This window comes from Xenopus laevis, chromosome 2S (genome assembly GCF_017654675.1).
Source record: "Xenopus laevis strain J_2021 chromosome 2S, Xenopus_laevis_v10.1, whole genome shotgun sequence".
NCBI classification, from domain to species: domain Eukaryota; kingdom Metazoa; phylum Chordata; class Amphibia; order Anura; family Pipidae; genus Xenopus; species Xenopus laevis.
Window position 1 is genome coordinate 159,741,597 of NC_054374.1, and position 27,999 is coordinate 159,769,595.

The following is a 27,999-nucleotide window of genomic DNA, read 5'->3' on the forward strand; positions in this document are numbered from 1 at the left end:
TGATGACATCGCCAAACGAGCGGATCTCTCAGTGTATGGCCACCTTAAAATGGGGATGGCTGATAACTACAATTAATGTATGTGCCATAACATTGGAAACATTAAGCTTCTACTGGTCTACTGCGGCTATTTGATGTAATAAAAGCAATCATCTAATTGGTTGATTTACGTTTCCAAAGTGGTGCAATCTTTACAGTGTTAATGCATACAGGGTTGGACTGGGCTGGTGGGACACCAGAAAGAAAAACGGTGGGCCCAGCCAGCCAAGAACCAATCTCTTTAGGCGCACCCCAGGCCGATGATCTCCCTCCTCCAAAGCGCCAAAGTTTTATTTAAGTATGCTCTGAGGAGTTTAGGGTAGGTGGCGGCAGCCCCTGTAGGGGGGTGCGTGGGTGCTGGGGCCCTGGGCAGCAGCTCTGGTGAACCCTACACCCACCAGTCCGACCCTGAATGCATACCATAAAAAGTCCAGCAGATGTGAGATATTGTTCTTGAGTTTAACTGTAGGTAGAATGCTGGCTGGAGGACCACAGGTTGGACTTAGTAAGTATTAGATGTTCAGTAATGCTTCATTAATTTACTGGTTTAATGTGTGGTTCCATGCACAACTGTATATATGGCTTCAACACTGAAACCATCAACATCTATCTACAAGGTTTACCATTCGAGAAGAACAATGATACACCTGTTGCTCTTTAGGTAGACCACCCACCTTATCAAGCCGGGGAATCAAGCTCCACAAGTGGTTGGTAAATACTTCAAAGGTAGAAATTGAAGACTATGAGCAAACTTAGGGGGCTGTTCCTGCTGAATTGTGCTTAGTACAGGGGAATACCTATGCTGCCATAGTTTCATGGGATCTCTCTGTACAGACTATGAGCAAATTTATGGACTGTTCCTGCTTAATTGTGCTTAGTACAGGGGATTTCCTATGCTGCCATAGTTTTATGGGATCTCTTTGTACAGACTATGAGCAAACTTAGGGACTGTTACCAATGATCTGTGCTTAGAGTTGCACACAAGGCCTGGAGATGTATGTCTGGCACCCCAAATTAATATAATGACAAGCAAATATTTTTCAACAACAGGAAAGCCACAAGCAGCAGTATCATCCTATTTGATATATTAATTTCAGAGGAGGCATTGGTTTCCCCAGAATTCCATGGGAATTATTTAAAGGCCACTAAGAAGCTTCCAAGGCTGAAAGTCATTTGTCAAAGTCTGATAATATTAGCTGCCTTGTTAGACAAAATTCCCCCAGTCATTTTTAATTTACGCCTTACATAACGGTGCTCTATATTCAGAACCCTATGCCATATAATGTAATAGCTTGTTAAGAATTCTATTGTGCCTGGATGGTCAGCTCACTCTTAACAAGCACCACTAGCCTATATATAGTTTGTGTTAAATGGGATCTCCATCCTAAAATCTTCCAAATTGGACATGACTGCCAGCACTGTAGGTTATGTTTCTGGGTTCTTCTTCTTTGCCATATCTCCATGCCATACCTAGTGATGCCTGTTAAAGAACGTTGGAATGGGTTACAAGGCTTATTAGGAGACGGGCTTAATGCCACTTCCTGGAAAAAGCCAAAAAGTTGCACCTTAGACAACTTGGGTCCATTGGCATGTATATTATTCTGTCTTGTTTGCCATATCTTCATGCTATACTTTGTGATGCCGGGTAAAGAACGTTGGGTTACAAGGCTCATTTATTAGGAGTCGGACACAATGCACCATGCCACTTCTTGGAAAAAGCCAAAAAGTTGCACCAATGACAACTTGGGTCCATTGGTATGTATATTATTCATAACATATTAATGCAAAGTTAAATAAAGGCAAACTGATGCAGTCTGTAGCTAGATGCAAAGACACACACCCTTTGATAAGTCCTGAGGCTAAAGGCAAAGTCGCACGGTTAAAGGCGCATGATGCTGGCCTAGCTAAAAAACAAAGAGCCTTTTTCCTGGCCTGGTGAAGGTCAAAGGCCACACACAATGGCTAGACAGAAAAGTGAAAGCCAAAGGCCACTCAACAGATGCTAAACTGATGGAGGTCAGACATCCCATGATGTTGCCTGGAGGAAGACATGGGTCACAAACAGTGTTGTAAAGGAAGTCGAGAGCCTAAACCTAAACTAAGCAGAGGATACCGGACCTATGCAATTGTCTATAGGATGAAGACTCCACAGATTGGCTATACTGTATGTAGTACACAAACATTAGAACACAATAAGAGCACCGTTTATTTTGAGTTATTAAGATGTGTCCAATAGTAGAACAATGTTTTGAAAGTTTACTCCCTTCTGCATGTACAAAAAGTCATTATTATAAATATTAAGTGTGTGGGAACTACTTTCAGTGGGTCTCTGGGTTCTTATAGGTGGAAAGTATGGGCCAGGGCTTCCCAAGGTACTAATGGTGGCCATAGACGTAGAGATCTACTCATTTGTCAATGTCGCCAAATGAGCTGATCTATCCCCGATATGCCCACATTGAAGTGGGCAATATCGGGCTGATCTGATCGTGGGCCCTAGAATCATAATGGATCGCGGGACCGCATACATGTATAGATACGGTTGAGATCCAAAGGGATTTTTGTAACCTGCCCGATCGAGATCTGCCTGACTTCTTGCCAGATATTGATCAGGGAAGCCCGTCGGATGGCTCCACACACGGGCCAATAAGCTGCTGACTCGGTCTGTTTTTATTGGCCCGTGTATGGGGGCCTTAACTCTGGAACTGAAACTGAAGCTTTCAAAAACAGAACTCATTATATTTCCTCCAAGATCTTCCCCTGTCCCTCAGATATCACTCAGCAAACAACAAAACCTTTCACTCCACCACACAGGCTGCCTAGGAGTTATACAAGACTGGCATCTGTCTTTTTCACCACACATTCAAACACTTGCAAAATCTTGTCGTATTCAACATTGCCCGAATACGACCATATCTCAGTTCAGAATCAACCAAAACACTTATTCAGTCTCTCATCATCTCCCGCCTTGATTACTGCAACTTACTCCTCACAGGTATTCCAACAAGTCACCTTTCACAACTCCAATCTGCTCTAAATGCGGCCGCTAGACTCATTCATCTGTCTCATTTCATTCAGTCCACAATTTGGGCCTCCCTTAAGGGGAAACAACTTTTTGGTATGATGTCCATAATATGGACTCTTCCATTATCAGAGAGAAGTTGTGTATCAGTGTCCGTCCCATCTGCATCACATCTCCAGCGGCTTCCAACTTCCACCTAAGAAGTCAATGAAATCCCTTGCCGAGGGTTTGGGAAGTGGTGTTAAGAAGCGAGTGTATCATTGGTGGGAATCAGCGAGAGGCTCATTCTGCTCAAAAAACTCAATAAACAAATGTTCGGATTAAAAGGGGCTTCAGGCTGAGAGGTCCTGGGAAGCAGAGGAGCATTATAGGGAAGGAACATATGAGAACTCCAGGCAAGAGTGCCCATGGCACCCTGTACTTTCCCAGCTACAATGTACAGTGACACTCAGTAAAACTGTCACTTCCATATCATGTTTTGCTTTGCTTGGAACAACATCATTTACAACAAGCCAATCAGGACTGCATCTTCCATTAAAGAGGACAGAGAACAAATATTTTAATTCGGCACACATAAAAATGATTTTTGGTTGTATGTGTTTCCTAATTTGTGATTCTATTCATAAAGCTTTTATTAGAGTTCCCCTCTATCAACCTATGATCCAGTAGTTTACAGTAGTATTGGAGATCGGTCATTGTAGTACCAATGTTTATCTCCTTGAGCAGTTTTCCTTGATCACCACTTTCACAGAATCATGAGCACTTTGGCTAAAGATTTAGAAATGCACATGATTATGTGAAAGTAGTGATCAAGGTGTGCAGATTTAAGCAACACTAAATTATCTCAGATGCACCCCTAGTCCACCCTACTACACCTTACCCAAATTAAAGGACAGCCCCACACTATTTGGATCTGTTAATATGCCTAGAGATTCTATGATAAGATTTCAAATGTGCTGCCTGATGTAGAGACTGATATTCTGAGACAATTTGCAATTGGTTTTAATTTTTTATTATTTGTATTATTTTTTGAGTTGTTTTTTTTTATTTAGCAGCTCTCCAGTTTGGAATAATAGCAATCCGGTTGCTAGGCTTCAAATAACCCTAGCAACTATGCATTAACATACCTCCCAACATTTTGGAAACAGAAAGAGGGACAAAAAGATTTACCATGCGGAGCGTGGCGGACATTTATTTGACCACGCCCGTTGTTGTGGCCCTACCCCCTAATTACATTGTATTGTGACATTATGACTCTGTACTTCTGTATTATTAGACTTTTTTTGAATGAGATTTTTTTTGGGGAAGGTGGGCAGCCTGACAAGATAGTATCTCCACCCTCTGCAGGAAGAGAATTCACTCCCTTTCCTTCCTTTATCTTTTTTCCAGCCACTGAGAAGGAATTCTGGAACAGGCGGATGACTCGGGAATCCGTCTAATGACAAGGGCTCATTATGACTTGAGACCCAGAGGGAACACGTTTTCTGGGAGTGAGTTGCTGTGCTCCCTTTTTGCACATTTTGTACGAGTTATCTACTGTGTATCCTGTGCTTGAATGGCTGCCCCCATGGCTACACAGCAGCTTGTTTATATAAACTATAGTAGTACTTATCTGTTATCTACTGTGTATCCTGTGCTTGAATGGCTGCCCCCATGGCTACACAGCAGCTTGTTTATATAAACTATAGTAGTACTTATCTGTTATCTACTGTGTATCCTGTGCTTGAATGGCTGCCCACATGGCTACACAGCAGCTTGTTTATATAAACTATAGTAGTACTTATCTGTTATCTACTGTGTATCCTGTGCTTGAATGGCTGCCCCCATGGCTACACAGCAGCTTGTTTATATAAACTATAGTAGTACTTATCTGTATCTACTGTGTATCCTGTGCTTGAATGGCTGCCCCCATGGCTACACAACAGCTTGTTTATATAAACTATAGTAGTACTTATCTGTTATCTACTGTGTATCCTGTGCTTGAATGGCTGCCCCCATGGCTACACAACAGCTTGTTTATATAAACTATAGTAGTACTTATCTGTTATCTACTGTGTATCCTGTGCTTGAATGGCTGCCCCCATGGCTACACAGCAGCTTGTTTATATAAACTATAGTAGTACTTATCTGTTATCTACTGTGTATCCTGTGCTTGAACGGCTGCCCCCATGGCTACACAGCAGCTTGTTTATATAAACTATAGTAGTACTTATCTGTTATCTACTGTGTATCCTGTGCTTGAATGGCTGCCCCCATGGCTATACAGCAGCTTGTTTATATAAACTATAGTAGTACTTATCTGTTATCTACTGTGTATCCTGTGCTTGAATGGCTACCCCCATGGTTGCACAGCAGCTTGTTTATATAAACTATAGTAGTGTTTCTGAAGTGAACAGAACAGTTTTACAAAGTGCAGGGTAACACTGCATTATATTTTCATTACTTTAAAACACTTACATTTTTTTGGTGTTACTGTTCCTTTAAACCAGCACATCCCTTTAATAGGTTGCAGCAGTCAGAAGGAAAGGTGAGGCTACTGTATAAGGGTGAAGCGTGTGAGAAAGGCTCACAAGATATTCAAGTAAAGACACGTCTGAGTGATAGACAGTGAGGAATGAAGGAAATAAGAGATGGAGGCAACTTAATAAACGCCACACGGTCTCGGATTGGAAACGCTTGGATTGTTAACATTTGCAGGCACAGGGGGCACCCTCTGGCTGGGGGTTAAGGGTCCAGGGTTGGTATTAGGGTAGGACAGAGAGGAATCACAGGGGAAAATGCAGTTAATGTGGGTTCACTGGCAGTTAGGGGTGAATACACGCGGGTTTCAGTTATTCTGTTCCGCCAGTTGGTTGAGTTAGCGGCTGTCATGCATATACCACTATCCTGCCAACTATGTCTGGAACAACACTTTCTGCTACTGCAATTCTCCTCTGCAGGGCCTTCACTAGACAAACAACTTTATATACATATATACATATATATATATATATATATATATATATATATATATATATATATATATATATATATATATTATAAAATTCAGGCACCAGGTTCATGCTGAGCCCCCTGCACAATGGGAAGCATCACACCCCAACCTGACATGTATGAGCAAGTCTGACAATCTGATTGGCTGTCAGTCAGACATTCTGCATTCAGGGACATTATAGCAGACACATATGAGCCCCACTAACAGCTGCTATTAGATTGTTACCTCTCAATGGGCACTGAGAGAAATCCCAGGTGACAGTTAATGCCTGTAATGACACTTATTTATGACTTTATGGCTCCCAGACCCACATTGTCCTGTCAATCATCTGCAAAACATGTCAGCCTTAAAAGGTACAGCTGCTCCCGCTGGAAACTGTGATTTATGGCAGCTGGAAGGGGTCACGAGTTTAAAGGGGATGTAAACACAAAAAACAACATTTTGCCTAATTAATAAAATTGCATTTTTAAGCACGTTTTCCAAAATATATATATATATTAGACATCTTCAATGGTTTTATAGTTAAAACCATTGAGTAATTAATAAAATTGCATTTTTAAGCACGTTTTCCAAAATATATATATATATTAGACATCTTCAATGGTTTTATAGTTAAGTGTAATTGCTGTTGAAAGTGGAAAGTCCTGCTCTTAAACAAAGTAGCAGAAACCAGTGCATTAACAGACATGCAGAAGAAACTATGTAGAAGATGAAGATGATTATCAGTAGGGATGCTCCAAATCCACTATTTTAGATTCGGCCGAACCCCCGAATCCTTTGTGAAGGATTCGGCCGAATAACCGAACCAAATACAAACCCTAATTTGGGGTGGGAAGGGGAAAATAATTTTACTTCCTTGTTTTGTGACAAAAAGTCACGTGATTTCCCTCCCCATCCCTAATTTGCATATGCAAATTAGGATTCGGGTTCGGTTTGATTCGGTTCCGAATCCCGAACCGAATCCTGGATTACGTGCATCCCTAATTAACAGACCTATGAAGCTTGATTTCTGAAAAATTGGGACAAGTAGAAAGAGCCAGACGAATGCTACCTTCAATATCAATGACATTTACAATTAACTTTAAAGGGAAACTATCGGGAAAATTAAAATGTAATATAAGCTTCATCATACTGAAATAAGAAACCTTCTAAATACAATGAATTAAAAATTCTTATATATATTCATTGACAGTTAGATCCAATATATCTTATAGGGGGGCTCCTTTTGCCTAGAAGATGTATTAGAGCTTACTCTATTAAACTCACCAGACATTATGTCTCTCTACATGCAGGATTTGTGCAAAAGGCAGTTATTTTGTTAGATTTTGTTTGTACTGGAATCAGTTATTTGAGTGAGCTCTAATACATCTACTAGGAAAGGGAGCCCCCTATATCATATAATAAATCATTCATCTGACACCCAACTGCTGCATGAAGACAGAATGAAGAGAAACAGATGCTGAGAGAGGGAGAGTGAAGATAAACTTGATTATTTCAGAAACAATGCAGAATATTTAATTGATTGTATTTAGAAAGTTTCTTATTTCAGTATGAGGAAGCTTAAATTCAATTTTAATTTTTCGCAAAAATTCGCCTTTAAAAAACATTGAAATTGTTACATTGCAACATTGCTCAGAATCAAATTTATAGGGTTTATATACCCTTTAAAAGTGTACTGTTGTTACTTTATTAAACCAACGGCAAAGCGAGTGCCTGTGTGTCTGTTACTAGTGGCTCCCATGGCCTCTGTACGTCACCCTGCACACCCAGGACAGAAATCCCTGCCATAAAGCAAGGCAGTGCTGTTGCAATCAGAAAAAGGAACAAGTACCAGAAAATACACTTTGCCTAAAACGATACTACTCTAACAACTATTACACATTCTTCATTGCACATTATTCAGATCCCTTTAACATGCAATGGTAAATCTAAAAGAAGTGGAGTCGCACCTACCACATACGAGAGTATCTGCACAGTTATAGGAGAGATGTCCACTTACCTGGTTGGCCATATAAATTGTCAGCAGTCCTCTCCTGTGAAAACAAATTAAAATCAGTCAATTCAAAATAAGGTAAAAATTAAAATGACAGCCCCATCTATATAGGCGCTGCGGATATCCACGTTAGTGATGTGCGGGCCGGCCAGATACCTGCGGGACCTGTGGGTCCTTTAAGGAATAAAGACTTGGGGTTATGGTGGGATCTGTGATATCAGTTGGTGGCCCCCATGATGTCACTGCAATACTGTCCTTCCATAGGCCAAGGACTTCCAACTGATTACAAGCCTAGGTTTTTATTCCTGAATATTAATTTGGCAGCACAATGCAGGCGTGCTCAAGTCTTAGTGTAAAGGGCAAGTTTTCCAAAGTTATTCTTTTTCTTCCTGGAAAGAGAAAATGAGGCTTCCAAGCAGGGGATTTCTGGAGGATACAGCTGCAGGGCACAGAGGATCATTAAGGAAAACCTGACTGTGAAAAATGTTCTGTTTCGCTCCAAACACTCACAGATAAAAATAAACGATGGAAAAAACAGACTGACCGCGCATTGTACTGCCGTATCCTGCGTTGCTGATAGATAGGGCAGTTTAACAACTGTCAGCTCATTGGCAAAGCAGAAAATATCCAGAAGGTGCACATCGGGAAACCAGAGAAGCAGCAATCGGCAAATCATTTAATTGGTCACTGGAAACCTGGGAGCATTCAGTATACCTCCCAGCATTTTGGAAATTAAAAGAGGGACAAAAAAGTTGCCGCGCGCAGTGCGGCAATTTTTTTGACCACGCCCTATTGTGTGGCCACACCCCCTAATAACCAGGTTCATTTGGCAAGTTATAAAAGTTTGAACATAATTCTGTGTTTCTTTTAATGAAGGTGAACTGCCCATTAAGCTGTGAGTCTAACTTCTGCAAAGGGACCTGTTATCTTGAATTGTTACAATTACTTGCTATTTGCTTTTTTTTCTTCATGAAATTGTTACAAAAGTATCTTATCTGCTGCTGTGGCTGTTCTGGGCTCTCTGCCAAAAGCCAATTAAGTTAGAAACTTTGTTTCTTTCTCTGGCTGTTCAGTGCAGAGGAAAACGGGACTTTCCAGTACAAATGAGGGACGGTTGAGCTGTCAAAAGAGGGACTGTCCCTCTAAAAACAGGACAGTTGGGAGGTATGCATTCAGCAGCAGCTAGGGTTGCCACCTTTTACTACATTTTTTACCGGCTGGTGGGGGGTGGGAACAAAAAGGGATGGAGTGTGATGTCAAAAGGGGCGGGCTGTGATTTAAAAGGGGGCAGGGCCGAGGAGATTTCAAGACGGAGAACAAAAGTTACGTTTTCAGGTTATTTGGGGCGGGCCGAGTGGTCTTTGTAAAGGTATTACAAATTTAACGGCAGCTACATTGCCGGTAAATTTGTAATACCAGCACCGGCCTTGGCAGGTGTTTTACCGGCTAGGCCGCCAAAATACCGACTGAGTGGCAACCCTAGCAGCAGCACCATATAGAAATGTGGGTTCCCTATGGGGGGAGGTTGAGTAGTTGCTGGGGGGACCAAATTTAATACCATTAGGGTGAGAAGGGATCCCCAACTTTTCTGTACATGTGAGCAGATGCACCAAGAGTTGGGGAGCAACACAAGCATGCACAAAGTTCCTGGGGTGCCAAATAAGTGCTGTGATTGGCTATTGGTAGCCCATATGTGGATTGGCAGCCTACACAAGACTCTGTTTGGCAGTACACTTGGTTTTTTAACCAAAACTTGCCTCCAAGCCTGGAATTCAGAAGTAAGAACCTGTTTTGAGGCCACTGGGAGCAACATCCAAGGTGATGGGGAGCAACATGTTACTCACGAGTCACTGGTTGGGGATCACTGCACTAGAGTGTGTATTGCTAGAAGCCCAGCTCGGAGGCTAATTAGGGTGAAATTTGCTGTCTTAGCTATTCCTGGCACTATAATAGATCAGTATTTTCACTTATATATGTTGCTTTGTTATAATTTAATGGGGGCAGACTTCAAAAGGGCTTCAACCAAAGACTCGCCTCATGCGGCATCGTAACTTGAAGAGCCGAATTTCCGGTTTTCAACCAGGAAATTTGGCTCTTCTTTCACAGGACACAGGAAGTGCATCACAGCTCTTCGTTGGCATCCCTAGGAACTATTTTCATGCTTATGTTGCTCCCCAAACCTTCTTACATTTGAATGTGGCTTGCGGGTGAAAAAGTTGAGAATCCCTGGGCCAGAGTATGATAAATCTCGAAATTCCAATTTTTTTTAAAAACTCGAATCGAATTTGAATAACTCAATAGTGGAATTTGACCGTTTTGACCATAAGAATTTCAAATTCGAATTTTCAATTTGACCCTTGATAAATCTGCCCCATAGGATCGCCCAACAATGTCTCCTATGCAAATCAGCCCATAAACTTCTCCTGGTTGCTCAGATCCAGTGGGTAACATTGTGGCTAATCAGAAAGAAATTGTGATGAGCAATAAAGCTGTGCCTGCATGGGTTCCTCCAGCTACTACACTTTCCTCCCACAATAAATAAAAAACAGACTCCTGATAAAACTATCCCTAGAGTGTGTGAATGTGATAGGAACTTAGATCGTAAACTCTACTGGTGCAGGGACTGATGTATAATCTCTGTACACCAGTCCTGCTATATTAAGGATAATATTAATGGCTAGCGGGGGCCCGGACGGATTATATGAACTGTGGGAGAACCAGGGATTGTTTTGCCGTGAACCAGTTAGAGCGGCTGCTCTTGTAAAAACATGAGTGTGTAAATGTCATAGTGAGAATTGTTGTTCTAGTGTCGCACGACAGGACAAAACAAACTTTACAGGCAAACTTGTGACTAAGCAGTTTCACTGAAAGAAAAGATACAGAGTATCAGGGCAGGAGCTTCTCAAATAATGGCTACGGGCAGAGACACACGTAGAGATTTGGGGAGATTTAGTCACGCGGCGACAAATCACCTCTTCTTCGGGCGACTAATCTCCCCAAACTGCCTTCCCGAATCTAAATCCCAGGCACGGGGGGAACTCGGAGCGCTTGGTTTCCTGAAGTCGCCCGCAGTTTCCTCGTGAGGCAACTTCGGGCGACTTCAGAAAACAAGCGCTCTGAGTGCCATTTACATTTTAGCCGGCAGGGAGGCAGTTTGGGGAGATTAGTCGCCCCGAAGAAGAGGCGATTTATAGCCGGGCGACTAATCTCCCCAAATCTCCCCGTGTGTCTCTACCCTAAAGGGGAACTCAGCCTACAAAAAACTGTTTTTACATAATGAAAGAAGATATAATTTAAGACACATGTCAATACACAATGGCTTCACAATGGAAATGTAATTGCAATTCAGAATCAGAATGTGTCTGAATGTGTTTCCACTCTCAACACTTCTGGTTCTGACTCCTGAAACAATGTAGCAAAAGCAGCTGATATAAAGAAGAGATGGAAATAGAGAACAGAAAGGGATAAACAAATACAGGTATGGGATCCGTTATCCGGAAACCCCTTATCCAGAAAGCTGTAAATTATGGAAATGCCGTCTCCCTTACAATCCCTTATAATTAAATAATCCAAATGTTTAAAAATGATTTCCTTTTTCTGTGTAATAATAAAACAGTCGCTTGTACTTGATCCCAACTGAGGTATAATTAATCCTTATTGGAAGCAAAACCAGCCTATTGGGTTTATTTAATATTTATATGATTTTCTAGTAGACTTAAAGGGGTTGTTCACCTTCCAAACACTTTTTTTAAGTTCAATTGTTTTCAGATTGTTCCCCAGAAATAAAGACTTTTTTAAATTACTTTCCAATATTTATTTTTTACTGGTTTTCCAAAATCTAAGTTTAAAGTTGAATGTTGGTGTCTCTGGTGTTTGAGTCTGGCAGCTCAGTAATTCAGGTGCAGACTCTGAACTGTTACAATTCTGCAACATTTAGTTGATCCATTTCTCAGCAGCATCTCTGGAGTATTAGCAACTATTGTATCAATTCTAACAGCTGCATTTAATGAAACCCAGAGATTCTGCTCAGCAGGGACAAAGATAAGAAATGTATCAACTAAATGTATCAATTTAGAACAGTTTACATCCCTGTAGCATCAGCTTATATTACAGGGGAAGCTCATTTTGTGCTGAATAATTAATTAGTGACGAGGCCTAAGCTTAGCTTCTCAACAGCCAATCAGAGCCCACTGAGCATGTGAGTGTCACAGACACTTTCCAAGATGGTGACCCCCTGTGACAAGTTTGAAGTCCTGGATCATTGCTGCTATTGACAAGCTCAAACTTTAGCCTCGTGCAATAAGTTCACTATATAAAATATGACATTTTTAGTCATATTCATTTTTAGGGTTTAGTTCTCCTTTAAGCCCTGATCTGCCTGAATCGTATCTAAAGGTGGCCATACACTATAAGATCCGCTCGTTTGGCAAGATCGCCAAACGAGCGGATCTTAACCCGATATGCCCACTAACGGCTGGGCAATATCAGATGAGTCATAAAACGTTCGGATTACAATAGTACGAATGGGCTCCGACGGGTCGCAGGACCGCATCAACTATCAGATGCGGTCCTGGATCGTACAAAAAAATCAAACTTGACCAGTCGATATCTGGCATATTTTTTCGATAGGACCCGTCGGGAGCCCCCACACATGGGCAGATAAACTGCCTAATCGGTCTAAAGGACCAATATCGGCAGCTTTAATCTGCCCGTGTATGGCCAGCTTCACCCCTTTTCTTCCAGAATTTGCTCATAGTCCACCCTATTCATCATCACTTTGTCCTCTCATGTCAACACCCCACACCATTGCCTGCCCCCTCATGTCACCACCCACCACAGCCCAGGCGTTAAGAAAATTTTTGGAAATTGGTGTAACTAGATGTAACTGGGCACCACAGCAAATTAATTTTAGGGCCACCAAAATATCTAGAGGTTATTCTGTTTTACCAGTACATGTTGGAATTGCCCATTAATTAGGGCCTCATGGGGGTCCCTGAATCTCCTGGGTCCGCCTGCAGCAGCAAGATCTGCTTCCTCTGTAGTTACACCCCTGAACCCCAGAGCGAGCTGGTTCCAAGGTAAAGGCTCATGATGCAACACGAAGACTATACAAGGTCCCTTCTTGATCCATCCTATAATCTGCCCTATTTCAATTAAGCCCCACACTAGTGATGTGCAGGTCGGGTTTTTTCCGACCTGCACCTGCCCTACCTCCACCTGTGCCCGACTTCCGGCTTCCCTAAATAGACGCTCTGACCTGTCCCGCCGATGATGTCACAAAAGGGGCGGGGTGAGCAGACACACGCCTATAAAGCCAGAACCCGGCAGTTGAAGGTGAAGGGCAGGGAGAGTTTGTCCTGCACCCGCCCACTAGTGATGTGCAGGCTGGCCCAATACCCCTGGGACCCACAGGTCGGGTCGGTTCAAGCCGACCTCTTCTGGGTAGCGGGCGGGTGCGGGTTAAGCTATTCTGACTCTTCTCCCTGCCTGCGACCTTCCAAATGCCGGCTTCAGGGATGAATTTTTATAGACGTGCGCCTGCTCATCCCGCCCCTTTTGTGACATCATCGGCAGGGCAGGTCGGCGTAGGTCTATAAACTGAAGTCCAGTCCAGACCACACATAACTACCGCCTGCCACCTGCAAAGGGGGGCGCGGGGTCGGCCTGAACCCAACCGACCCACAGGTAAACCCACGGGTATCGGCCCGACCCGCACATCATTACCCCACACCCTTTGGTTCCACCAATCAGGAGTGTTAAGAGACTAGGAAGAGTCGAATGTATGACTGGCCCCAAGTCTGAGCTCTAAGAACTCCATAACCATGTGATTCTAATAAATACAAGAACCTACAGTATCTCCCAGCTGTACTCATTAAGCAATAAACTGACTAACATCTGGGGCCTACACCCTGTACAATGAATTTCATTTTATTTATTGGCCTGTGCACATATTGGACATATATTTATAGCAAATTGAGTGAATGATTTCCAATAAAAATGCATTTGGAGGAAACCAGAGCACAAATGTACAACTGTCAGATAGAGACGAGCTGTGTAACATCCTGCCATAGAAAGTTTATATAAACAGGACATAAACGACATGAGAATAGGATGAATCACCTTGTTATTATTATTATTATTATTATTATTATGTTGTTATTATGTGCATCAGAGGTCACAATGGAGCTCAACAAAGAATCCTCCGATTTCCTCAGACCCCGGCCTAGGACCCATATATAATTCTATCAGTTATATTAATCTTTATGCTGCAAAACATCCGCTGGGGAGAAATACATTCAAGAGTCACACTGAGCATTTATGAAATTATCCTCTGCCTGCAGCCAACCTTACCATGGATAGTGACCTTTTGTTTCATTTATAAATCTACCCCAAATATATCCCTGCAAATGACACTGGTGTAAAAATGACCCCATCTTTATATGTACATTTATATACTGGGCCTATTGGATGAGTAAGTGTCTAACCAACAGGACTCAAGTAAAAATAAAAAATACAGATTGAATAAAATGTAATGTAAAAAGCAAACTGCTACTATTCCACCCTCAGTATTATCCCACTGTTACTATAGGCACCATCTCTCCCTACTATACCTGCTATCCCACAGCCACACTCCCTTCCCAGAGACTATTATCCACTGTTACTATAGGCACCATCTCTCCCTACTATACCTGCTATCCTACAGTCACACTCCCTTCCCAGAGACTATTATCCCACTGTTACTATAGGCACCATCTCTTCCTACTATACCTGCTATCCCACAGTCACACTCCCTTCCCAGAGACTATTATCCACTGTTACTATAGGCACCATCTCTCCCTACTATACCTGCTATCCTACAGTCACACTCCCTTCCCAGAGACTATTATCCCACTGTTACTATAGGCACCATCTCTTCCTACTATACCTGCTATCCCACAGTCACACTCCCTTCCCAGAGACTATTATCCACTGTTACTATAGGCACCATCTCTCCCTACTATACCTGCTATCCCACAGTCACACTCCCTTCCCAGAGACTATTATCCCACTGTTACTATAGGCACCATCTCTCCCTACTATACCTGCTATCCCACAGTCACACTCCCTTCCCAGAGACTATTATCCCACTGTTACTATAGGCACCATCTCTCCCTACTATACCTGCTATCCCACAGTCACACTCCCTTCCCAGAGACTATTATCCACTGTTACTATAGGCACCATCTCTCCCTACTATACCTGCTATCCCACAGTCACACTCCCTTCCCAGAGACTAATATCCACTGTTACTATAGGCACCATCTCTCCCTACTATACCTGCTATCCCACAGTCACACTTCCTTCCCAGAGACTATTATCCACTGTTACTATAGGCACCATCTCTCCCTACTATACCTGCTATCCTACAGTCACACTCCCTTCCCAGAGACTATTATCCACTGTTACTATAGACACCATCTCTCCCTACTATACCTGCTATCCCACAGTCACACTCCCTTCCCAGAGACTATTATCCACTGTTACTATAGACACCATCTCTCCCTACTATACCTGCTATCCCACAGTCACACTTCCTTCCCAGAGACTATTATCCACTGTTACTATAGGCACCATCTCTCCCTACTATACCTGCTATCCCACAGTCACACTCCCTTCCCAGAGACTAATATCCACTGTTACTATAGGCACCATCTCTCCCTACTATACCTGCTATCCCACAGTCACACTTCCTTCCCAGAGACTATTATCCACTGTTACTATAGGCACCATCTCTCCCTACTATACCTGCTATCCCACAGTCACACTCCCTTCCCAGAGACTATTATCCACTGTTACTATAGGCACCATCTCTCCCTACTATACCTGCTATCCCACAGTCACACTCCCTTCCCGGAGACTATTATCCACTGTTACTATAGGTACCATCTCTCCCTACTATACCTGCTATCCCACAGTCACACTCCCTTCCCAGAGACTATTATCCACTGTTACTATAGGCACCATCTCTCCCTACTATACCTGCTATCCCACAGTCACACTCCCTTCCCAGAGACTATTCTCCACTGTTACTATAGGGACCATCTCTCCCTACTATACCTGCTATCCCACAGTTACACTTCCTTCCCAGAGACTATTATCCACTGTTACTATAGGCACCATCTCTCCCTACTATACCTGCTATCCCACAGCCACACTCCCTTCCCAGAGACTATTATCCACTGTTACTATAGGCACCATCTCTCCCTACTATACCTGCTATCCCACAGTCACACTCCCTTCCCAGAGACTATTATCCACTGTTACTATAGACACCATCTCTCCCTACTATACCTGTTATCCCACAGTCACACTCCCTTCCCAGAGACTATTATCCACTGTTACTATAGGCACCATCTCTCCCTACTATACCTGCTATCCCACAGTCACACTCCCTTCCCAAAGGCTATTCCCAGTTTAGTAAATGTGGTTTGTCTCCCAAGAACCCAGTGCACACTGCAGCATGCCTACACAGGTACAGGATCCGATATTCAGAAACCCATTATTCAGAAATGTATTAATTATGGGAATTTCATCTACCAAAGACTCTATTTTAATCAAATGATTGAAATATTTAAAAAATAATTCCCTTTTCTCTGTAATAATAAAACAGCACCTTGTTCTTGCTCCTAACTAATGTCCCATACCTGGAGGTACAAAGTAGGTACCATGCAGAATTTGGATTACATATGTGGACTCAATTAAAAGGATAAAGAACAGGACTATTTTGTGGTGTGAGTCTACTAAACCAAGTTGTTCAATACCCCCCCCCAAGCAATAAACAGTGAAGAAATGTCCAGCTGAGACAAAGTATAAATGTTGTGAGAAATAACAGAGCAACACAAACAAGCCCAGCAGTCTCTGCCTGTATAATCCATGTCTGTGTATAGTCGTCTCTCTGTGTTATATTGTGTTATTATGAAAGCTAATCTGCTCCTGTCGCTTTGAGCTGAACTTTCCACTGCTGCTTCTCAGCTGGACACCAACTGTCAGAAGGAAATTGGAGGGTGGAAAAGATTAAGGAAGATTTAAACATCAGCGCAGAGTCACAATGGCAGATACACATCTCACGTTGTGGTCGGCACTTTCTTTTGCATTGTGTTTGGCCTGATTCAGGAGGAAGGACACGCTTAGTGCAATATGAGTTTATTTATTGATAGGGGATCTGATTTGCCTTTAATTGTGGTAAAAATGGTTGATGATTTATTTTATTTGTGTATTTATCTGGTCCAGTCACAGCCTCGTACAACCCAAGCTGAGCAGGTAGAGAAACACAAGTGCCACGTACAAAACAGATACATCAATAAATGGTTGTTTGCCTTTAAATTAATTTCTAGTATGATGTAGACCTTGATATTCTACGACAATTTGCCATTAGTCTTCATTTTTTTTAGGGAGATGCACCGAATCCAGGATTCGGTTTGGGATTCGGCCAGGATTCAGCCTTTTTCAGCAGGATTCGGATTCGGCCGAATCCTTCTGCCAGGCCGAGCCCGAACCCTAATTTGCATATGCAAATTAGGGGCGGGGATGGAAATCACGTGACTTTTTGTCAGAAAACAAGGAACATTTTTCCCCTTCCATATGCAAATTAGGGTTCGGATTCGGTTCGGTATTCGGCCGAATCTTTCACAAAGGATTCGGGGGTTCAGCCGAATCCAAAATAGTGTATTCGGTGCATCCCTAATTTTTTTATGTTTTTTCAGTTATTTAACTTTTTGTTCAGCAGTTTTCCAATTTGGTATTTTAGCAGATATCTGATTGCTAGGGTCTTATTTACTCTAATCAAACAGTGGTATGAATGAGAGAGCCTGTGGCCTCACAGAGAAATAATTTGAAAAGCTGGAAAGAGGCAGAGGAGGAAGGTAAATGATTAAAGGGGCTGTTCACCTTAAAAGGAGAAGGAAAGCTACTGAAGCAGTTTATTGCCAACAGATTAGCCACAATAGTGCAAGCTATAACACTATATTTATTCTTCAGAATACTTTACCAGAGTAAACAGCTCTGTTTTTTAGGATAGCAGCTGCCATATTAGCTTGGTGTGACATCACTTCCTGCCTGAGTCTCTCCCTTCTCGCTCATAGCAGGGAGGGGAAGAGGAACAAACTGAGCATGCTCAAGCCCTAGCCCTGGAGGTTTAAGCTGAAAACATGAAGTCTGATACAGAAGCCCATGAGTACACAATAGAAGGAAAGAAATGTGCTGTTTCTTTTGACAGAGGACTCAGAACAACATTACTTTGAGGTTTACTGGTGTATTTACATAGACCTTTCTGATAAAGCTTAATTAATTTTAGCCTTTCCTTCTCCTTTAAATTAACTTTTAGGGGCAGATTTATCAAGGGTCGAATAGAAAAATCTAATTTTTAAATTCGAATGTTGGCGTCTTTTCCTTTTTTCAGGGTGATAGCATGCAAAAGTCCTTACATTTTTTTTTGGGTAACCGGGTTCCCCCATACATTTTCTAACATATGGCACATAAACTATAAACTCTATATTTGGCTATATTGAGAAGGCTTAATACATAGACAGATATAGCGGTTCAACCACCGAACCCCCTCCCCTCACCTCCCCCCCCCAGTTTTTTTCTTCCCCTTCCCATTAAATAGTTCTTCTCATATTCGAATAGGATCATAAGGTACATAAATAGTTCTTCTCTTATTCGGTTTATTTAATGTTTACATGATTTTCTAGTAGACGTAAAGGGTTATTTATCAAAATCCGAATTTTTCTGATTTTTTATAATAGAAAAAGTCTGACCAAACTAGAAACCACGATTTGACCTTATAAAAAAGTTTGATTCAATCGGATCGTGGGGGAAAACTCAATAAAATTGAGTGAAACCCAGAATCGTGCATTTTTTTCAGAGGATTTTCCTGAATCGCTTGTTTAATTCAAGCTTTTTCCCAAAAAAAACCCTAATTTTTCAGATTTTTGCCTAAAAAGACCAAAATAGTCAGATTTTCAGGCTAATTCCAGTGCAGAGCAGACCACGTAAACATCCAAATAGGATAGAGACCTCTCACATTAATCTTATATACAAACTCAGCAGGTCTGAGATGCACGATTTTCTGATTTTTTTTTTTTTTTGCATCCTCAGGGTATAATAAATCTAGAAAAATTCAAGTTTTTAAATTTTTTTTCCACTAAAAAAAAATCAGATCTTAAAAGGAAAAAAACCTTGAATTTTTCAAGTTTTTGGCATTCGGACTTTAATAAATAAACCCATTAAAGTATGAAGATCCAAATTACAGAAAGATCCATTATCAGGAAAACCCAAGGTCCCAAGCATTCTGGATAACAGGTCCCATACCTATATAAGAAAGTATACAAACCATAAACAATAGTCTAATGACCCTATTTAGGGGTGCAGTACACATTTTTCTGCCCTTGGAGCAAATTTATTACACTTTTTTTGTTTGTTCAATGCTGTTTTGTTTTTTTTTTAATTTAATAGTTGTTCTCCATTTTTTTGTATTTATTATTATTAATAGCTCAGGCTTCCGCAATAAATCCCACTAGAGTCTCTCCTACTTCCTTTGCTGTAAATAATGGTTTAAAAATATCACATAATACCCCAGTGTACAAAGTTATATCAGTGGGTGGGAATCTGCACGGGTCTTTGGAATACAAGCAACAGCCCTGGTATGAAGATTTGTTTGGACCTTGCTAAGGCTGCTGGGATTTGTAGTTCTATAAACCTACTCAGGTTAAACCCCCCTTGCTCAGCAAGAGTTCCACAAACTGGGTTTATCCTGAATATATGTTTCACCAATTTTCATGACGAAATACATTTATTGAAACTGAAAGTAGTCATAATTTTTATGATTAAAGTATAGTATTCATATATTATTATTATTATTATTATTATGAACCGCTCCTTATCCATGCCTCCCAACATTTTGGAAACAAAAAGAAGGACCAAAAAGATTTGGCGCGGGTAGTGCGGCAAAAATGTTTTGACCACGCCCATTTTTGTCGCCACACCTCCAATTACCATGTCCATTTTACAAAATTTGGCAGGTTATTAAAGTTTGAACACATTTCTGTGGTTTATATGTGTTATTACAGTTTTGCAAATGAAGGTGAATTGCCCTTTAAGTTGTGTAAGTTCTTATCTTATCTAAAACCGTTACAAAAGTATGTTAAGTGTGTATTCTGGGCTGTCTGCCAAGAGCCAATTAAGTTAGAAACTTTGTATCTTTTTCTGGCTGTTCAGTGCAGCAGATCAAAGAGAAACTAGGGACATATCAGTACATATATGGGACTGCGGGTTGAGCTGTCAAAAGCGGGACTGTCCCGCTCAAAACGGGATGGTTGGGAGGTATGCCTTATCACAGAGTCTGATGGGGGTTCCAGCTGGAGGAACTTGTTTATACAGATAAGGGATTTTGTCTGCCGTTTGGATCTTCATACCTTAAGTCTACTGGAAAATCATATAAACATTAAATAAACCCAATAGACTTCAAATAAGGATTAATTATATCTTAGTTGGGATCAAGTACAAGCTACTGTTTTGTTATTACAGATAAATAATTATAGATATTTGATTAAAATAAGGCTACAAATGTATTCTAATCGCTACTTTTTTTTTTACTGATCTTTCTATCCAGCCCTCTCCTATTCATATTCCAGTCTCTTATTCAAATCAATGCATGGTTGCTAGGGTAATTTGGACCCTAGCAACCACACTGCTGAAACTGCAAATAAAAAGCTAAATAACTCAAAATCCACAAATAATAAAACATGAAAACCAATTGCAAATTGTCTCAGAATATCCCTCTCTACATGATACTAAAAGTTAACTCAAAGGTGAACAACCCCTTTAAGGAGACACAGTTATACGTGCACCCCCCCAGTTTTGAAATCGTTTTGTTTTGCAGTTGTTTGAGAGTCATGAACGAGGCACTGCATTTTTATAGAGGCATTCGACAGGGCCAGAATTTTTAGTGGAAAAAAAAAACTAAAATTTTTTTGTGATTTGTTATACCTCAAGGCTGTTAAAAGTCCAAATCCAAAAATACTCCATCTCCAAGCTATCGGGTCCTGTAGTAGTCAATAGCAAAGGTCCCATTTCGAGCGATTTTACAAAAAATTGGAGCATTTTGGGCATAAAACCTGAATGATTCAAGTTTTTTTCTGAACCAATTTTATCGAGATTTTGGTAAATAACCCCCTTAATCTGGGAGGTACTTTGTGCAGAATGAGTGTATTCTTCTGAGCCATGATTTTACTAAGAGCTTTACACCAAGTTATAATTAAGGAGCACTGCATTTTTATACAGGCATTTAACAGAACCAGAAGGAGACAATGCAAGTTTTAGGGGGTTATTTATTAAAGCCTGAATGCCAATAACTCAAAAAAAAATGTTTTACTATAAAATCAGAATTTTTAGTGGGAAAAAAGCCTCAAATTTTTTGTGATTTATTATACCTCGAGGCTCCTAAAAGTCAGAATCTAAAAATACAGCTGTCGGGGAACTGTAGTAGTCAATAGCAAAGGTCCCATTTCAAATTTGAAGATATCATGGTCTGCCCTGCGTTTTGGCCAAAAATCTGAATAATGGGGGGGGGGGGGTTCCAGCAATTTTACAACAAAAATTTAGCATTTTAGCCATAAAACCTGAAAAATTTGTGGGTTTTTTTTTTTCTGAACCAATTTTATTGTGTTTATTCAATAGTAAATAAGGTCAAATCGTGGATTCTAGTTTGGTCAGACCTTTTTTACTTAAAAAATCTGGGAGGTACTTTGTGCAGAATGAGTGCATTCTCCTGAGCCATGATTTTACTAAGAGCTTTACACCAAGTTATAATTAAGGAGGGAAACCTAATACTTGAAACATGCTAAGAATTTCCCTCTGAGGATGTGAGTTATAAGCAAATAAAAATAACTCATCCAACCCATTGTGTGCAGACATGTGGCTGCTGGGGAAGCCTAAATCTCTGGACATGTGTAACTTAACCACAAGGGCTCAGCTGTAGACGTTGCTGGGTTTGAATTTCCGGTTCTGCGTCGATGATTTGGAAGGGATTCAGCTTCACTTCATTTTCAGGATACACAGCAAATCTATAATGGTTCACGTGTGACTGTTAACTTCACATTTCCAGCTCACAATCATTCACCAGAAACTGCACAATTCTGCACAGGAGACTACACAATCCTGATACACTGAGCCATAACTATAGCCTGAGGCTGAAATAAGCTTTAAATACTGTCCTTATTCTCTCTTGAGTCCTAACCTTCTGCTCTGTTTACTACAGCTGGAAAATCATAGGTCTGATGTGGCCCTTTAATATACTCGTATGGTAATTTGTCTGTGTATGATTGGCAAAGACTGCTGTGTTGGATATCATCATTTTCATATTATCAGCCACATCTAGAATGTCTGCTAACTGCTTCACTGCATGTGATAAGTTGTACAGCGCTCTCCTACATCTTTACATCCAGAGATGGTGTCAATAGTAACAGTGGATAATAGTCTCTGGGAAGGGAGTGTGACTGTGGGATAGCAGGTATAGTAGGGAGAGATGGTGTCTATAGTAACAGTGGATAATAGTCTCTGGGAAGGGAGTGTGACTGTGGGATAGCAGGTATAGTAGGGAGATATGGTGCCTATAGTAACAGTGGATAATAGTCTCTGGGAAGGGAGTGTGACTGTGGGATAGCAGGTATAGTAGGGAGAGATGGTGCCTATAGTAACTGTGGGATAATAGTCTCTGGGAAGGGAGTGTGACTGTGGGATAGCAGGTATAGTAGGGAGAGATGGTGCCTATAGTAACAGTGGATAATAGTCTCTGGGAAGGGAGTGTGACTGTGGGATAGCAGGTATAGTAGGGAGAGATGGTGCCTATAGTAACAGTGGATAATAGTCTCTGGGAAGGGAGTGTGACTGTGGGATAGCAGGTATAGTAGGGAGAGATGGTGCCTATAGTAACTGTGGGATAATAGTCTCTGGGAAGGGAGTGTGACTGTGGGATAGCAGGTATAGTAGGGAGAGATGGTGTCTATAGTAACAGTGGGGATAATAGTCTCTGGGAAGGGAGTGTGACTGTGGGATAGCAGGTATAGTAGGGAGAGATGGTGTCTATAGTAACAGTGGGGATAATAGTCTCTGGGAAGGGAGTGTGACTGTGGGATAGCAGGTATAGTAGGGAGAGATGGTGCCTATAGTAACAGTGGATAATAGTCTCTGGGAAGGGAGTGTGACTGTGGGATAGCAGGTATAGTAGGGAGAGATGGTGCCTATAGTAACTGTGGGATAATAGTCTCTGGGAAGGGAGTGTGACTGTGGGATAGCAGGTATAGTAGGGAGAGATGGTGTCTATAGTAACAGTGGGGATAATAGTCTCTGGGAAGGGAGTGTGACTGTGGGATAGCAGGTATAGTAGGGAGAGATGGTGTCTATAGTAACAGTGGGGATAATAGTCTCTGGGAAGGGAGTGTGACTGTGGGATAGCAGGTATAGTAGGGAGAGATGGTGTCTATAGTAACAGTGGATAATAGTCTCTGGGAAGGGAGTGTGACTGTGGGATAGCAGGTATAGTAGGGAGAGATGGTGCCTATAGTAACAGTGGATAATAGTCTCTGGGAAGGGAGTGTGACTCGGGGATAGCAGGTATAGTAGGGAGAGATGGTGTCTATAGTAACAGTGGATAATAGTCTCTGGGAAGGGAGTGTGACTGTGGGATAGCAGGTATAGTAGGGAGAGATGGTGCCTATAGTAACAGTGGATAATAGTCTCTGGGAAGAGACTGTGACTGTGGGATATCAGGTATAGTGGGTGAGATATCTGTATGTGACTAAGGGAGAGACATCTGGATGTGCCTATGAGATACAGTTTATGGGAGAGATGTTATAGTGACAGCAGCACAGTGAGGGACCACATAACTGCCAGGCTGTGTCTGTGAGACTGCTGCACATACGTGTGTATTTCTGTAGGATAAAGTACAGCCGGTCCAAGCATTGGAGTGAATCCCCGGCAGCACTTTCATCAGCCGTAATGTGGAAGACGAGGAACGTCTCTATTAGGCAATTACAGGTAATTAGTAAGTGATCAGAACCAATCCCTGGGCCTTCCTGCACCACGGGCACAACCCATTATTCAGCGCACTCTCTCCTCTAATGCTAATGTGACTAATTGTACTTCATGGAGTTGTGATGAAAGGTCCCACAAGCCTTCTCTCTGTTCTCTAAAGCTCTCTGATTAGCCCACATGCTTAGGCATTTGTACTGCAATTAAATCAAGGAACTAATTAGGGTCGGTGCAAGGAAGCAGGATCCTTTGACTGTCTCCCTATGACAGAGAGCACCATGTGGGTTTCATAAAGGAAAGGCTAAAAACTAAGCCAGCTTTATCAGAAAATCATTTTTTTTTTTATCAGAAAAAAAAGTAAAAAAGCAAATCCTCAAAGTAATGTTGCTCTGAGTCCCCTGTCAAAAGAAACAGCACATTTCTTTCCTTCTATTGTGTACTCATGGGCTTCTGTATCAGACTTCCTGTTTTCATCTTAAACCTCCAGGGCTAGGGCTTGAGCATGCTCAGTTTGCTCCTCTCTCTCCTTCCCCCCCTCTCTGATGTAATCTGAGCCCAGAGCTATGAGTGAGCAGGGAGAGACTCAGGCAGGAAGTGATGTCACACCATGTGAATATGGCAGCTGCTATCCTAAACAAACAGAGAAAGTGTCTAGAGCCGTTTACTCAGGTATGGTAAAGAATTGTACAGAATAAATATAGTGTTATAGCTTGTACTATTCTGGCTAATCTACTGGCAATAATCGGCCTCAGTATCTTTACTTCTTCTATAAGTGTTGAGAATTCTAGTCCAACCTAATCCCCGGAGCGGCATATTGCATACCTCCAAACTGTCCTGTTTTCAGTGGGACAGTCCCGGGTTTGTACTGGAAAACCCTACTTTCTCTGCACTGAACAGCCAGAAAAAGAAATATCTTCACTAAATTGGGATAATAATAGGCACTGACCCCTAACACAGGACACTACTAAAGAAAGTAACATATATAAGCATTCCCAATTACACATAAATGTGTGTGGTACATTCAGAGCCCTGATCAGAAACAGCTTAAATGACATTCTATAGCTGTCAAACTTTACACACCTTTCATATGGTATGCGGAGTATGATTTACAATGCACAGATGCATCCTACAGGCACAACAATCTTATAGAAGCAAACATTTCACTAGTCACTACTATACCTGCTATCCCACAGTCACACTCCCTTCCCAGAGACTATTATCCACTGTTACTATAGGCACCATCTCTCCCTACTATACCTGCTATCCCACAGTCACACTCCCTTCCCAGAGACTATTATCCACTGTTACTATAGACACCATCTCTCCCTACTATACCTGCTATCCCACAGTCACACTCCCTTCCCAGAAACTATTATCCCCACTGTTACTATAGACACCATCTCTCCCTACTATACCTGCTATCCCACAGTCACACTCCCTTCCCAGAGACTATTATCCACTGTTACTATAGGCACCATCTCTCCCTACTATACCTGCTATCCGACAGTCCTTCCCAGAGACTATTATCCACTGTTACTATAGGTACCATCTCTCCCTACTATACCTGCTATCCCACAGTCACACTCCCTTCCCAGAGACTATTATCTACTGTTACTATAGGCACCATCTCTCCCTACTATATCTGCTATCCCACAGTCACACTCCCTTCCCAGAGACTATTATCCCACTGTTACTATAGGCACCATCTCTCCCTACTATACCTGCTATCCCACAGTCACACTCCCTTCCCAGAGACTATTATCCACTGTTACTATAGGCACCATCTCTCCCTACTATACCTGCTATCCGACAGTCACACTCCCTTCCCAGAGACTATTATCCACTGTTACTATAGGTACCATCTCTCCCTACTATACCTGCTATCCCACAGTCACACTCCCTTCCCAGAGACTATTATCCACTGTTACTATAGGCACCATCTCTCCCTACTATACCTGTTATCCCACAGTCACACTCCCTTCCCAGAGACTATCATCCCACTGTTACTATAGGCACCATCTCTCCCTACTATACCTGCTATCCCACAGTCACACTCCCTTCCCAGAGACTATTATCCACTGTTACTATAGACACCATCTCTGCCTACTATACCTGCTATCCCACAGTCACACTCCCTTCCAAGAGACTATTATCCCACTGTTACTATAGACATCATCTCTCCCTACTATACCTGCTATCCCACAGTCACACTCCCTTCCCAGAGACTATCATCCCACTGTTACTATAGACACCATCTCTCCCTACTATACCTGCTATCCCACAGTCACACTCCCTTCCCAGAGACTATTATCCACTGTTACTATAGGCACCATCTCTCCCTACTATACCTGCTATCCCACAGTCACACTCCCTTCCCAGAGACTATTATCCACTGTTACTATAGGCACCATCTCTCCCTACTATACCTGCTATCCCACAGTCACACTCCCTTCCCAGAGACTATCATCCCACTGTTACTATAGACACCATCTCTCCCTACTATACCTGCTATCCCACAGTCACACTCCCTTCCCAGAGACTATTATCCACTGTTACTATAGGCACCTTCTCTCCCTACTATACCTGCTATCCCACAGTCACACTCCCTTCCCAGAGACTATTATCCACTGTTACTATAGACACCATCTCTCCCTACTATACCTGCTATCCCACAGTCACATTCCCTTCCCAGAGACTATTATCCACTGTTACTATAGACACCATCTCTCCCTACTATACCTGCTATCCCACAATCACACTCCCTTCCCAGAGACTATTATCCACTGTTACTATAGGCACCATCTCTCCCTACTATACCTGCTATCCCACAGTCACACTCCCTTCCCAGAGACTATTATCCACTGCTACTATAGACACCATCTCTCCCTACTATACCTGCTATCCCACAGTCACACTCCCTTCCCAGAGACTATTATATACTGTTACTATAGACACCATCTCTCCCTACTATACCTGCTATCCCACAGTCACACTCCCTTCCCAGAGACTATTATCCACTGTTACTATAGACACCATCTCTCCCTACTATACCTGCTATCCCACAGTCACACTCCCTTCCCAGAGACTATTATATACTGTTACTATAGGCACCATCTCTCCCTACTATACCTGCTATCCCACAGTCACACTCCCTTCCCAGAGACTATTATATACTGTTACTATAGACACCATCTCTCCCTACTATACCTGCTATCCCACAGTCACACTCCCTTCCCAGAGACTATTATATACTGTTACTATAGACACCATCTCTCCCTACTATACCTGCTATCCCACAGTCACACTCCCTTCCCAGAGACTATTATCCACTGTTACTATAGGCACCATCTCTCCCTACTATACCTGCTATCCCACAGTCACACTCCCTTCGCAGAGACTATTATATACTGTTACTATAGACACCATCTCTCCCTACTATACCTGCTATCCCACAGTCACACTCCCTTCCCAGAGACTATTATATACTGTTACTATAGACACTATCTCTCCCTACTATACCTGCTATCCCACAGTCACATTCCCTTTCCAGAGACTATTATCCACTGTTACTATAGGCAACATCTCTCCCTACTATACCTGCTATCCCACAGTCACACTCCCTTCCCAGAGACTATTATCCACTGTTACTATAGGCACCATCTCTCCCTACTATACCTGCTATCCCACAGTCACACTCCCTTCCCAGAGACTATTATCCCACTGTTACTATAGACACCATCTCTCCCTACTATATCTGCTATCCCACAGTCACATTCCCTTCCCAGAGACTATTATATACTGTTACTATAGACACCATCTCTCCCTACTATACCTGCTATCCCACAGTCACACTCCCTTCCCAGAGACTATTATCCACTGTTACTATAGG

General features: G+C 42.0%; 1 protein-coding gene across 2 annotated transcripts in view; it reads right to left on the bottom strand.

Moving 5' to 3' along the window:
* Positions 1 to 27,999, bottom strand: part of tmem135.S (transmembrane protein 135 S homeolog) — a 235,215-nt gene that overhangs the window by 137,482 nt on the left and 69,734 nt on the right. For both annotated transcript variants that reach the window (XM_018250370.2, XM_018250369.2), the window contains exon 4: positions 8,049 to 8,082. In XM_018250370.2, the coding sequence (XP_018105859.1) occupies positions 8,049 to 8,082 (34 nt within the window). The remainder of the gene's footprint in view (positions 1 to 8,048; positions 8,083 to 27,999) is intronic.